Here is a 13,966-nt window from a genome sequence, read left to right as displayed (position 1 = left end):
TGATGATCATCCAGGTGCTTTTTGGCAAACTTGAGACGAGATGGGTCCCATTATGCCTGGTGAAAACCAAACACTGCATTCCACAGTAAGAACATCATACCAAAGGTCAAGCATGGTGGTGGTGGTGTGATGGTTTGGGTATTCTTTGCTGCCACAGGACCTGGACGACTTGCCTTAATAGAAGGAACCATGAATTCTGCTCTGTATCAGATAATTCTACAGGAGAATGTCAGACCATCCGTCTGTGAGCTGAAGCTGAAGTGCAGCTGGGTCATGCAGCAAGACAATGATCCAAAACACACAATCAAGTCTACATGAAAATTGCTAAAAAGCAACAAATTGGACGTTTTGGAATGGCCTAGTCAAAGTCCAGACCTAATCCCAATTGATATGTTGTGGCATGACTTGAAACAAGCAGTTCATGCTTGAAAACCCACACATCACTGAGTTAAAGCAGTTCTGCATGGAAGAGTGGGCCAAAATTCCTCCACAGCGACGTGAGAGACGGATCAACAACTACAGGAAGCATTTGGTTGGAGTCGTTGCAGCTAAAGGTGGCACAACCAGTTATTGAGTGTAAGGGGGCAATTACTTTTTCACACAGGGGAATTGGGTGTTGCATACCTTTGTTTATGAAATAAATGAAATAAATATGTAATTGTTGTGTTATTTGTTCACTTATGTTCCCTTGATCTAATATTAGGTTTTGGTTGAAGATCTGATAACATTCAGTATCACAAATATGCAAAAGTAGAGAAAATTAGAAATGGGGCAAATACTTTTTCATTGCACTGTATCTCAGTGGTTAAATGTAGCCTAGAACTAGCTCCACCCTCGATTATTCAGGCTTATTACGTCTGAGGACTAGTCCTGTTACGAGCCTTTAGCATCTGGAATAAGACTTTCTCCGTTGTACCTTTTCACGAAGAAAAAGAAGACATTGTTCATTGCCTTTCACGCGTGTGATTAGGCTACAGAGAATACAAGCGTATGTTTTACAACTTGAAACTTATTTTCGGATGATATTCTACAGCCCCATTGCAAAGGACTAAAACTAAAAAATAGTTTGGTGCTGAATACAAAGTGATACGGTGGTCCAATGGCTCGGTCGCATGACTAATTAATAGGCTATCAGAACTCGGTCGCTCGCTCCCGTGTTTTTTGTGTTATAAACTATGGCGTTTAGGGCGAGAGCCTTGTACGACTTTAGTTCGGAAAATCCAGGAGAGATATCGATTACTGAGAACGAAGTTGTTACTTTATATAGCGAACAAGACATAGAGGGATGGCTAGAGGGAACGAACAGCAGAGGGGATACTGGTCTTTTTCCAGCCTCATACGTGGAGATTCTCACAAATGAATCATCTGACATCTCGCCCAACAACAATGGCATGTCGGCAGATCAAGGTCAACCCGACTCCCCATCAAGTGGATATGATTCATCATACCATTCCCAGTCGCATTCTCGTGTGGAGAACATTAAAGGTCCGACCCACTCCGCTTATCCTGTGCAAACTCCCCAGCGCCACGGTTACCAGACCAGTCAAGGTAGTGATGATGACTGGGATGATGACTGGGATGACAGCTCTACCGTGGCAGATGAGCCTGGAACTAATCATGACAATGATGTAACTAGTTCCACAGCATACACGGTGACTACCTCGTTGCCTGGGAGACGTGACAGTGCCCAAGCCAAGAGTTCAGCAACAATAGGTAAAAACCTCAACAGGTTCTCAACCTTTGTGAAATCAGGCGGAGAGGCTTTTGTGTTGGGCGAGGCGGCTGCCTTTGTCAAAGATGGGGACAAGATCTGTGTTGTCATGGGCCAATATGGGCCAGAGTGGCAGGAAGATCCATACCCGTTCACCTGCTCCATTGATGACCCCACCAAACAGACAAAATTCAAAGGCATGAAGAGTTACATGTCATACAGACTGACTCCATCCCACACCCAGAGCCAGGTGAATAGAAGATACAAGCACTTTGACTGGCTCTACGCTCGACTTGTGGAACGCTTCCCTGTCATCTCAGTCCCCCATCTGCCCGAGAAACAGGCCACTGGGCGCTTCGAACAGGACTTTGTCTCCAAACGCAGAAAAGGTTTGATATGGTGGATGAACCACATGACGAGCCACCCTGTCCTGGCCAGGTGTGACGTCTTCCAGCACTTCCTCACCTGCCCCAGCACAGACGAGAAGACGTGGAAGATGGGCAAGAGAAAGGCAGAGAAGGATGAGTTGACTGGAGCGAACTTCTTCCTCACCATCTCCACCCCAGCCGTTCCACTGGACCTACAGGAGGTAGAGAGCAAGGTAGATGGGTTCAAAGCCTTCACCAAGAAGATGGATGAGAACTGCCTAGTGGTGAACGCCACCATCAACGAGTTCGCCCGGAAGCAGATCACCGGATTTAAGAAAGAGTATCAGAAAGTGGGCCAGTCCTTCAAACTGCTGGGCCAAGCCTTTGAGATGGACCAGCAGTCCTATTCTGTAGGACTGAACCGTGCCATAGCATTCACAGGAGAGGCCTATGAGGCTATAGGAGACTACTTTGCTGAGCAGCCCAGACAGGATTTGGACCCCATATCGGATCTGCTGGACCTGTACAAGGGACACCTGGCCAACTACCCTGATATCATCCATGTTCAGAAAGGTACGGTATGATGTCACAGCTGTCTCTGCCATAGAAATAGAGTTCATAGAACGGTGAAAGACCCTCTAAACGTGGCAATTTGGCCACACTCTCATAGGCATTCTATTTCTATGGTCGCTATCCTGATAGGGGTCATGTTATGTTGATGATGAACAAAAACAAATGTTGCCTTGGCTTTCCATGAAATCCCTTGCAGCAAAATGTTTTGTGGTTTGAACGTTACTTCAGATCATGTAACATGACACATGTTTTGTGGTTTGAACGTTACTTCAGATCATGTAACATGAAACACATGTTTTGTGGTTTGAACGTTACTCCAGATCATGTAACATGACACACACACACATGTTTTGTGGTTTGAACGTTACTTCAGATCATGTAACATGACACACATGTTTTGTGGTTTGAGCGTTACTCCAGATCATGTAACATGACACACACACACATGTTTTGTGGTTTGAACGTTACTTCAGATCATGTAACATGACACACACATGTTTTGTGGTTTGAACGTTACTTCAGATCATGTAACATGACCCACACATGTTTTGTGGTTTGAACGTTACTCCAGATCATGTAACATGACACACACACACATGTTTTGTGGTTTGAACATTACTTCAGATCATGTAACATGACACACACATGTTTTGTGGTTTGAACGTTACTTCAGATCATGTAACATGACACACACATGTTTTGTGGTTTGAACGTTACTTCAGATCATGTAACATGACACACATGTTTTGTGGTTTGAGCGTTACTCCAGATCATGTAACATGACACACACACACACATGTTTTGTGGTTTGAACGTTACTTCAGATCATGTAACATGACACACACATGTTTTGTGGTTTGAACGTTACTTCAGATCATGTAACATGACCCACACACGTTTTGTGGTTTGAACGTTACTTCAGATCATGTAAAATGACACACATTTTGTATTATGTTCAACTTCTCTGCTTGCTGGCAAAAGTTTGCTTTCACAGTTTTTTTCTGTTGAGTAATGCTGTAGAATAAGGCGGTGAGGCATGACATTTCATTTTCTGTCCTGACAGGGAGAGTTGAGAGTTTTGTCTCACACCCACTGAAGATAGTGAGATCAGAGGTTAGGACTCTGCTGAAGGAGCATACAATCACAGCTCAGGGCTCTTAGAGCCTGCAGATAGGCCTTCAAGGAAACTTGGTTACCAACATATCTATTTTGTTCTCGTTTTACTAAGGGATGCAATGTTCTCTTATTTGTCACTTTGTAATAGATTTATTAGACAGTAGGTACATAAATATGGGGTGCCGTTTTGTAACATGCTATGTAGTCCAAGTTCAATTGAGACATTGAAGGTTATGTTAGCCTACATCAGCATTGAATTAGAAGGAGGAGATTCCGGGGCCTCTTGTCCGGCATTTCCCTGGGAATGCTGGAATGCGGAATAGCCTCAGGATTATTTTCCTCTCCAAGGGTGGGGATCTGGGGAGCTGCTGCACAATATTGCCTGGACACATTTATTCCCACTGGCACCGGACACTGGCCTGGACACATTTATTCCCACTGGCACCGGACACTGGCCTGGACACATTTATTCCCACTGGCACCGGACACTGGCCTGGACACATTTATTCCCACTGGCACCGGTGCATCCTGGACACATTTATTCCCACTGGCACCACCGGACACTGGCCTGGACACATTTATTCCCACTGGCACCGGACACTGGCCTCGACACATTTATTCCCACTGGCACTGGCACCGGTGCATCCTGGACACATTTATTCCCACTGGCACCGGTGCAGAAGTTCAGTTTATTGGTGCTCTGGCTCTGTAATCGCATGCGAGTGCCCGAAAAGAACAAAGTCCAAGTTAATTTAATATAGTTAGTATATTTATTCATCCAAGTGTGTGTGTTTGTGTGTGTGTGTGTGTGTGTTGTATTTATATTCCCCAGATAAGGCCTGGATTCTAATGGCTTTAGAGAAGGTTATTCACTAAAGCAGTGGCAATGTCTTTAGTCAGATCTTCCACTTACACATTCAGAGCTCAAGTACACTGTATATACAACAGTGTGTGAACACCCCTTCAAATGAGTGGATTCTGCTATTTCCGCCACACCCGTTGCTTACAGGTGTATAAAATTGAGCACACAGCCATGCAATTTCCATAGACAAACATTGGCAGTAGAATGGCCTTACTGAAGAGCTCAGTGACTTTCAACGTGGCACCATCATAGGTGGCACCTTTCCAACAAGTCAGTTCATAAAATTTCTGCCCTGCTAGCGCTGCCCCGGTCAACTGTAAGTGCTGTTATTGTGAAGTGGAAACGTCTAGGAGCAACAACGGCTCAGCAGCGAAGTGGTAGGCCACCCAAGCTCACAGATAGGGACCGCTGAGTGCTGAAGTGCGTAGCACGTAAAAATCGTCTGTCCTCGGTTGCAAAACTCACTACCGAGTTCCAAACTGCCTCTGGAAGCAACGTCAGCACAATAACTGTTCATCGGGAGCTTCATGAAATGGGTTTCCATGGCCGATCGACATGTGCAATGCCAAGCGATGGCTGGAGTGGTGTAAAGCTCGCCGCCATTGGACTCTGGAGCAGTGGAAATGCATTCTCTGGAGTGATGAATCATGCTTCACCATCTGGCAGTCCGACAGACGAATCTGGGTTTGGCGGATGCCAGGAGAACGCTACCTGCCCCAATGCATAGTGCCAACTGTAAAGTTTGGTGGAGGAGGAATAATGGTCTGGGGCTGTTTTTCATGGTTCGGGCTAGGCCCCTTACAGTGCCTTGCAAAAGTATTCATCCCCCTTGGCGTTTTTCCTATTTTGTTTCATTACAACCTATAATTTAAATGGATTTTTATTTGGATTTAATGTAATGGACATACACAAAATAGTCCAAATTGGTGAAGGGAAATGAAAAAAATTACTTGTTTCAAAAAATTATAAAAAATAAATAACGGAAAAGTGCTGCGTGCATATGTATTCACCCCCTTTGCTATGAAGCCCCTAAATAATATCTGGTGCAACCAATTACCTCCAGAAGTCACATAATTAGTTAAATAAAGTCCACCTGTGTGCAATCTAAGTGTCACATGATCTGTCACATGATCTCAGTATATATACACCTGTTCTGAAAGGCCCCAGAGTCTGCAATACCACTAAGAAAGGGGCACCACCAAGCAAGCGGCACCATGAAGACCAAGGAGCTCTCCAAACAAGTCAGGGACAAAGTTGTGGAGAAGTACAGATCAGGGTTGGGTTATAAAAAAATATCAGAAACTTTGAACATCCCACGGAGCACCATTAAATCCATTATTAAAAAATTTAAAGAATATGGCACCACAACAAACCTGCCAAGAGAGGGCCGCCCACCAAAACTGACGGACCAGGCAAGGAGGGCATTAATTAGAGAGGCAACAAAGAGACCAAAGATAACCCTGAAGGAGCTGCAAAGCTCCACAGTAGAGATTGGAATATCTGTCCATCGGACCACTTTAAGCCGTACATTCCACAGAGCTGGGCTTTACGGAAGAGTGGCCAGAAAAAAGCAATTGCTTAAAGAAAAAAAGAAGCAAACACGTTTGTTGTTCGCCAAAAGGCATGTGGGAGACTCCCCAAACATATGGAAGAAGGTACTCTGGTCAGATGAGACTAAAATTGAGCATTTTGGCCATCAAGGAAAACGCTATGTCTGGCGCAAACCCAACACCTCTCATCACCCCAAGAATACCATCCCCACAGTGAAGCATGGTGGTGGCAGCATCATGCTGTGGGGATGTTTTTCATCGGCATGGACTGTGAAACTGGTCAGAATTGAAGGAATGGATGGGGCTAAATACGGGAAAATTCTTGAGGGAAACCTGTTTCAGTCTTCCAGAGATTTGAGACTGGGACGGAGGTTCACCTTCCAGCAGGACAATGACCCTAAGCATACTGCTAAAACAACACTTGAGTGGTTGAAGGGGAAACATTTAAATGTCTTGGAAGGGCCTACTCAAAGCCCAGACCTCAATCCAATTGAGAATCTGTGGTATGACTTAAAGATTGCTGTACACCAGCGGAACCCATCCAACTTGAAGGAGCTGGAGCAGTTTTGCCTTGAAGAATGGGCAAAAATCACAGTGGCTAGATGTGCCAAGCTTATAGAGACATACCCCAAGAGACTTGCAGCTGTAATTGCTGCAAACGGTGGCTCTACAAAGTATTGACTTTGGGGGGTAAATAGTTGTGCATGCTCAAGTCTTCTGTGTTTTTGTCTTATTTCTTGTTTGTTTCACAATAAAAATTATTTTGCATCTTCAAAGTGGTAGGCATGTTGTGTAAATCAAATGATACTAACCCCCCAAAAATCAAATTTAATTCCAGGTTGTAAGGCAACAAAATAGGAATAATGCCAAGAGGGGTGAATTCTTTGGCAAGGCACTGTAGTTCTAGGGAAAGGAAATCTTAACGCTACAGCATACAATGAAATTCTAGACGATTCTGTGCTTCCAACTTTGTGGCAACAGTTTGGGGAAGGCCCTTTCCTGTTTCAGCATGACAATGCCCCCGTACATAAAGCGAGGTCCAGAACAGAAATAGTTTGTCGAGATCGGTGTGGAATAACTTCACTGGCCTGCACAGAGCCCTGACCTCAACCCCTTCGAAAACCTTTGGGATGAATTGGAACGGCGACTGCGAGCCAGGCCTAATCGCCCATCATCAGCCTTGTGGCTGAATGGAAGCAAGTCCCCGCAGCAATGTTCCAACATCTAGTGGAAAGCCTTCCCAGAAGAGTGGAGGCTGTTATAGCAGCAAAGAGGGGACCAACTCCATATTAAACCAATGGTCAACTCTTCTTTCTGAGTCATGTTAAAACTTTTCAAAGACACAGATTCATGACTAAATATAGCCTTTTTCCTTTTCACCATTAATAGGAATACCTTTGATACCCTTCTCTCAAACCCTTTCCCTGCCCCCTTCCCCACTAATCTTTTTCCCGTTCCTTCTCCCTCTCCCTCTTTCTCTCCTCCACCTATCTCCCCAGGTGCCCTTACCAAAGTAAAGGAGTGCCAGAAACAGGAAGGGGAGGGATCAACCATCAACGAGCGTTGTAACATAATTTCCTGCGCCACACTGGCTGAGATCCAGCACTTTCACCGTACACGCGTACGTGACTTCAAGAGCCAGATGCAACACCACCTCCAGCAGCAGATCATCTTCTTCCAGAAAATCACTGGGAAGCTAGAGGAGGCACTGCAGAAGTACGACGAGGATATCATATAAGGCCCTAGAGAGAGGAGCATAGATACAGAGGGATTAAGGGATGGGAGGGGGGGGGGGGGGGGAGGCTGAGAGAGAGAGGAGGGTGGATACAGATGGATGGAGAGAGGAGGGGACTGAGAGAGAGAGGAGGGTGGATACAGATGGATGGAGAGAGGAGGGGACTGAGAGAGAAAGGAGGGTGGATACAGATGGATGGAGAGAGGAGGGGAGAGAGAGAGAGAGGAGGGTGGATACAGATGGATGGAGAGAGGAGGGGACTGAGAGAGAGAGGAGGGTGGATACAGATGGATGGAGAGAGGAGGGGACTGAGAGAGAAAGGAGGGTGGATACAGATGGATGGAGAGAGGAGGGGAGAGAGAGAGAGAGGAGGGTGGATACAGATGGATGGAGAGAGGAGGGGACTGAGAGAGAGAGGAGGGTGGATACAGAGGGATGAAGAGAGGAGGGGACTGAGAGAGAGAGGAGGGTGGATACAGATGGATGGAGAGAGGAGGGGACTAAGAGAGAGAGGAGGGTGGATACAGATGGATGGAGAGAGGAGGGGACTGAGAGAGAGAGGAGGGTGGATACAGATAGGTGGAGAGAGGAGGGGACTGAGAGAGAGAGGAGGGTGGATACAGATGGATGGAGAGAGGAGGGGACTGAGAGAGAGAGGAGGGTGGATACAGATGGATGGAGAGAGGAAGGGGGGACTGAGGGGCGGGGCTGAGAGGGAGGGGGGATACAGAGGTATGGAGAGAGGAGGGGGAGCTGAGAGGGGGGTGAGAGAGAGGGGGGGCTGAGAGAGTGGGGGGGGTGAGAGAGAGAGAGATGGTGAGAACATGGGGTAGGGCCATAGGGAGTGTTCAGGTCATGGGACTGTGCAGTTCTGCAGTGTTCCCTATTTCATCATCTGATCAAGACTGGTGCACTGGTTTGGCAAAAAGATAGAGGGATACATTTTGACCTCCCCTTCTCAGGGAAGTATTCCCCATTTAAACTGAATATGTTTTAGGGTGCGGACTAAAGTAACTAGTCCGTAATGACTATGTAATTGGTTATGTGTTGTTTTTCCATGACAAGATTATTCATCCATTCTACAGTTGGAAGTGAGTGGATCTATGCAGGTGCTGCACTGACGGATGTGAAATAGGGCCGAGAAATACTCCTTCATTGACAGAGAGAGTTGTTGTCCGCAAAACTTGATAACGTAGTCTAGCGTGACAGGATATGTTAAATCATCACTTATACAATTAGTGTCACTTAAAAAATGTGTAGAATGACTTCAATAAGGAAACTGTATAGAATTGCAATTATATCTCTAAAAACATGTTTAACCTGTTGCATTGAATCCCCCTCATTTGCCTTTTCCTTTGAACAAATATAACGTGATTTCAGTCTCATGGCAAATATGAATGACATGTCTCTTTGTGTGCCTGCGTGCGTGTGTATCGATGCCTGTACGTGTGTGTTATCATAGAGAGGGAAACCAAGGGGGGATTGGTATCCTGTTGTAGTTTCTGGACCTCGTTATTTGAGACCTCCCAGAGAGCTCTGTGCTTTAAGATTCTAGAACCCTGGGGGAGAACAGAACGCCTGATTTTCCATTCCTTCTTATTGTTCCCAATGGGGGGGGGGGGGGTAGGCACAGAGAAATCGGCCAAAATAATACTGCAAATTATGTCTCTGTGGGAATCGCTGAAATAAATATATCTTCCTACAGTTGTAAGTTATGTAAGTTATTTTACCAGGTTGACTGGGGTACTGCTAGATGACTTAGCTCGCATCACCCTGAACAGACAAATATATGTAGAAGGGACTTTTATTTATCACATCATACAAGGAACGGTGTATAGTCCTATATACACAGTATACCAAACATTAGAAACACGTTCCTAATATTGAGTTGGCTCACCCATGTCTTAATAATCGGAGGAGGTGCACATTACGATTTTGAAGTTAGAGGGTAACAGTGATCCAGAGCCTATTCAAGTTTGTCCTCACGGAAGTTCACATTCACAAACATTATCTGGGTTAAGTTAGTGAGAATAAGCAGCAGCCAAACAGCCTATGATCAAACTCTTAGCCAGAGCAAAGTTCAAAGCACAGCACAACTTAGTTGATCCATTTCTTACTTATTCCATAGAATAAGGAATTAGAATACTAGAATGGACATTAACCTTCTTATAATGGTCCAAAGGTCAGCCATGTTGGTCAGGGAGTTGGTCAACCATGGTTTGACAATGCTCTGATAAGATATTGCGTAAAATAATGAATGTGAAGAATTTACCTGTGCTGTATGTGTACTAGCTAGCCAGACAGTTTTAGAGGAATAATTCCATCATCTTTTTAAAGGCTGCACTATGCAGAAATCGCACCGCCATTTCCTGGTTTTCTAAAATTCTAATAGTTTGCCTAATTTCAGATTATGTGACAAAACAAGCACGTATAGTGTAGAGAATCATTGTACATCTAAACCGCTGTGAAATATATTTTCCATAACCAAACATATTGTATTTTCAGCTGTTTGAAGCTGGTGTACAAAACTGAAAGTAAAAGACGCAAAACCTAAATTTAAGAACGGGAAGCATAGAAATAGCACACATAGAACAGATCTACTTACACTTGCTTTCAATGAGAATGACTGATCTATAACTACCATTTCTAAGTGAATTTGGTCGGGTCACCCAAAAAGTTAGATATTGCAGCTTTAATTAACTGCCAACATTCAATTCAAACAATGCAGTCAATCCACAGCTCACACTGGCTCAAATCAGTTGATGATAGGACTTATTAGGCACGTTGTAAATGCAACAACTACTTATATTGCATCATATAATAGCACTCACAGCTTTCCAAGAAAACAAAATCTGAGACATTTATGGCCTGTTTACATATATTCTCAAGGCTATTTGTCCAGAAAATCTGTATAAAACCTGAATATACTGTATTTACAATTATATATCAATATTTTAGGTTGACTATAATTCCATTACACAATTTCTGATACTGTACATTACATGCCTTACTTCTATTTTCCTGCATAAGTAAAAGCAGGAAATGCATCACCTCTGCCTCTACTGCCATTCATTCCAATTAGACTGGTTTTGGATTTCTCCTTGACCAAGATGGCTGCCATTTCCCCCAATATGGAACTTTTAGGGTTTATGACATAGCCCCTCTAGTAATTTAATAGGATCTCCATGATTTATTTCTACGAAGGCTGGCTACTCCTCTCTCTCAGAAGGACTGTGCATGTTTGAGATCGACTACATAGCAGTGGGCTGTGCAATGCACCAGATCTTCACAACTGGAAGGGTGTTTCTGAATGTGAAATTCAGAATGCTATAGCAGTCTGAACTGCGCAGCTGAACTGTGATGGAGTCAATCTCAAACACACTGTCTCTCTACATATAGGAGGGATTTCTGCTACCATCTTACCCTTGTCTAATTATTAATGAGAGCTGAACTTGGTGTTTATGTGATGTCCACAGACCACTAATTCAAGACCGTTTTGCAGTGACACCTTTTTGAAGTTACTGTTCATGTTCACAAAGAACCACAAGTCCATTCATCTCTAGAACAAAGGAAGCCATTTTATTTCCACTGGCTGGGGCTCTGGGGCAGTCTCTCTCTGTGGAAACAGTCAGCTTGTTGGAACTTGATTTGAATCATATTCCTAACTGTCAATAATGGTGACTGACATATTTTCTTTAAGTAATCGGAAGCATATTGCAATGTTTGTGGAATGTTAGTGTTGAATCTGAAGATGTCTTGTTCAGTTGAGTTCCCTTTAAGTTAAATCTTACCCTCCCCCCTTGTGTGTACCTCACTCTGCCCCAGTCCAGCCCACATGGGCCTCTGAAGTCTGGTGGAAAAGTGGAGAGTTGAATGGAAGGATATAAAGAAACCAAAGCTGTACTCTAGTCTTTAAGGCAACTGAAAAGGTCAGTCCAGACCAACATAGGCTACTCATTTAAGACAATTTACAGTCTGCAATTCTGGGCTGGCACAAGTTACTTTCCTGTGTAGGCCTACAGTGCATTAGCTATAAACTCAGAGTTCTTTAACAAAACATAGACAGCCTACACATGATAAAACATCTACAGTGCCGTGAAAAAGTATTTGCCCCCTTTCAGATTTTCTCTATTTTTGCATATTTTTTATACTGAATTTTATCAGATCTTCAACCAAAACCTAATGTTAGACACTACCACCACCATGCTTGACTGTTCGTATGAGGTTCTTACTGTGGAATGCAGTGTTTGGTTTTCGCCAGACATAATGGGACCCATCTCGTCCAAAAAGTTGACTAAAGTTTGCCAAAAGGCACCTGGAAGCACCTGGATGATCATCAAGACTCTTGGAAGAATGTTCTATGGACAGATGAGTCAAAAGTGTAACTTTTGGACGACATGGTTTCCATTATGCTAGTAGTAGTAGTATGTGTGAAAACCGACTGGGGGTGGTTCTCATTATAGCTCATCTTTATTTCCATAGAAATAGTGGACTGCATACTGTATTTATTTACATGTATGGTACTTTGTATTCAGTCATTTAAAACAATGATTCGGGTTTAGCATGCCCGAAGCACAGGCATGATAAAGTTATCATTTGGTTACAAAAAGACTGGATGAAGACATGCATTATTTACAAACAAAAAGAAAGTGTGTTTGTCAAGTCTTTTCATAGATATAGTGGGCTGCATATTTACTAGCCAATGGAAATCAGGCATGACATGCGTGATCAACAGGCTTGTTTCAGTTATCATTTGGTTATATAATACTGGATAATGAGTCAAGACATGCATTTCCATATAATTATTTACAACAGACAAGTGTGTTAGTCAAGTCTTTGGTCTATTGTTCCTAACCAGACTAGAAGACATTGTGACCATTACAACATGATGGCTGACTGACTGCATTCAAACTAAAGGCACCTCCTTGAAAACTAATATAGTCTCAGTTCCTATTTCAAGCTACAAGAAGATGTGTATATACAGTACATGTGCATCTATAAATGGCTCTTGCTACATCTACAGTGAGGGAATTAAGTATTTGATCCCCTGCTGATTTTGTACATTTGCCCACTGACAAAGACATGATCAGTCTATAATTTTAATGGTAGGTTTATTTGAACAGTGGAGAGACAGAATAACAACAAAAAAATCCAGAAAAACGCATGTCAAAAATGTTATAAATTGATTTGCATTTTAATGAGGGAAATAAGTATTTGACCCCTCTGCAAAACATGACTTAGTACTTGGTGGCAAAACCCTTGTTGGCAATCACAGAGGTCAGACGTTTCTTGTAGTTGGCCACCAGGTTTACACACATCTCAGGAGGGATTTTGTCCCACTCCTCTTTGCAGATCTTCTCCAAGTCATTAAGGTTTCGAGGCTGACGTTTGGCAACTCGAGCCTTCAGCTCCCTCCACTGATTTTCTATGGGATTAAGGTCTGGAGACTGGCTAGGCCACTCCAGGACCTTAATGTGCTTCTTCTTGAGCCACTCCTTTGTTGCCTTGGCCGTGTGTTTTGGGTCATTGTCATGTTGGAATACCCATCCACGACCCATTTTCAATGGCCTGGCTGAGGGAAGGAGGTTCTCACCCAAGATTTGACGGTACATGGCCCCGTCCATCGTCCCTTTGATGCGGTGTAGTTGTCCTGTCCCCTTAGCAGAAAAACACCCCCAAAGCATAATGTTTCCACCTCCATGTTTGACGGTGGGGATGGTGTTCTTGGGGTCATAGGCAGCATTCCTCCTCCTCCAAACACGGCGAGTTGAGTTGATGCCAAAGAGCTCGATTTTGGTCTCATCTGACCACAACACTTTCACCCAGTTCTCCCAGGCCGAGCGAGATTGACAGTTCTTTTGTGTTTCTTCCATTTGCGAATAATCGCACCAACTGTTGTCACCTCCTCACCAAGCTGCTTGGCGCTGGTCTTGTAGCCCATTCCAGCCTTGTGTAGGTCCACAATCTTGTCCCTGACATCCTTGGAGAGCTCCTTGGTCTTGGCCATGGTGGTGAGTTTGGAATCTGATTGATTGATTGCTTCTGTGGACA

The 13,966-nt window shown here is 44.0% G+C and overlaps 1 protein-coding gene across 1 annotated transcript; it reads left to right on the top strand.

Moving 5' to 3' along the window:
• Positions 1-1,175: 1,175 nt before the first annotated feature.
• Positions 1,176-7,918, top strand: LOC311135657 (sorting nexin-18-like; the record flags this gene model as incomplete). The annotated part of the gene is made up of 2 exons (XM_084169680.1): positions 1,176-2,652; positions 7,680-7,918. The coding sequence occupies 2 exons, from the start codon at positions 1,176-1,178 to the stop codon at positions 7,916-7,918; spliced, it is 1,716 nt and encodes a 571-aa protein (XP_084025806.1).
• Positions 7,919-13,966: the final 6,048 nt, after the last annotated feature.

Source organism: Coregonus lavaretus (assembly GCF_964263955.1).
Source record: "Coregonus lavaretus genome assembly, chromosome: 10".
In the NCBI taxonomy this organism is placed as follows: domain Eukaryota; kingdom Metazoa; phylum Chordata; class Actinopteri; order Salmoniformes; family Salmonidae; genus Coregonus; species Coregonus lavaretus.
The sequence above is the reverse complement of the archived record's forward strand: the minus strand, read 5'-3'. Positions and strand labels throughout refer to the sequence as shown.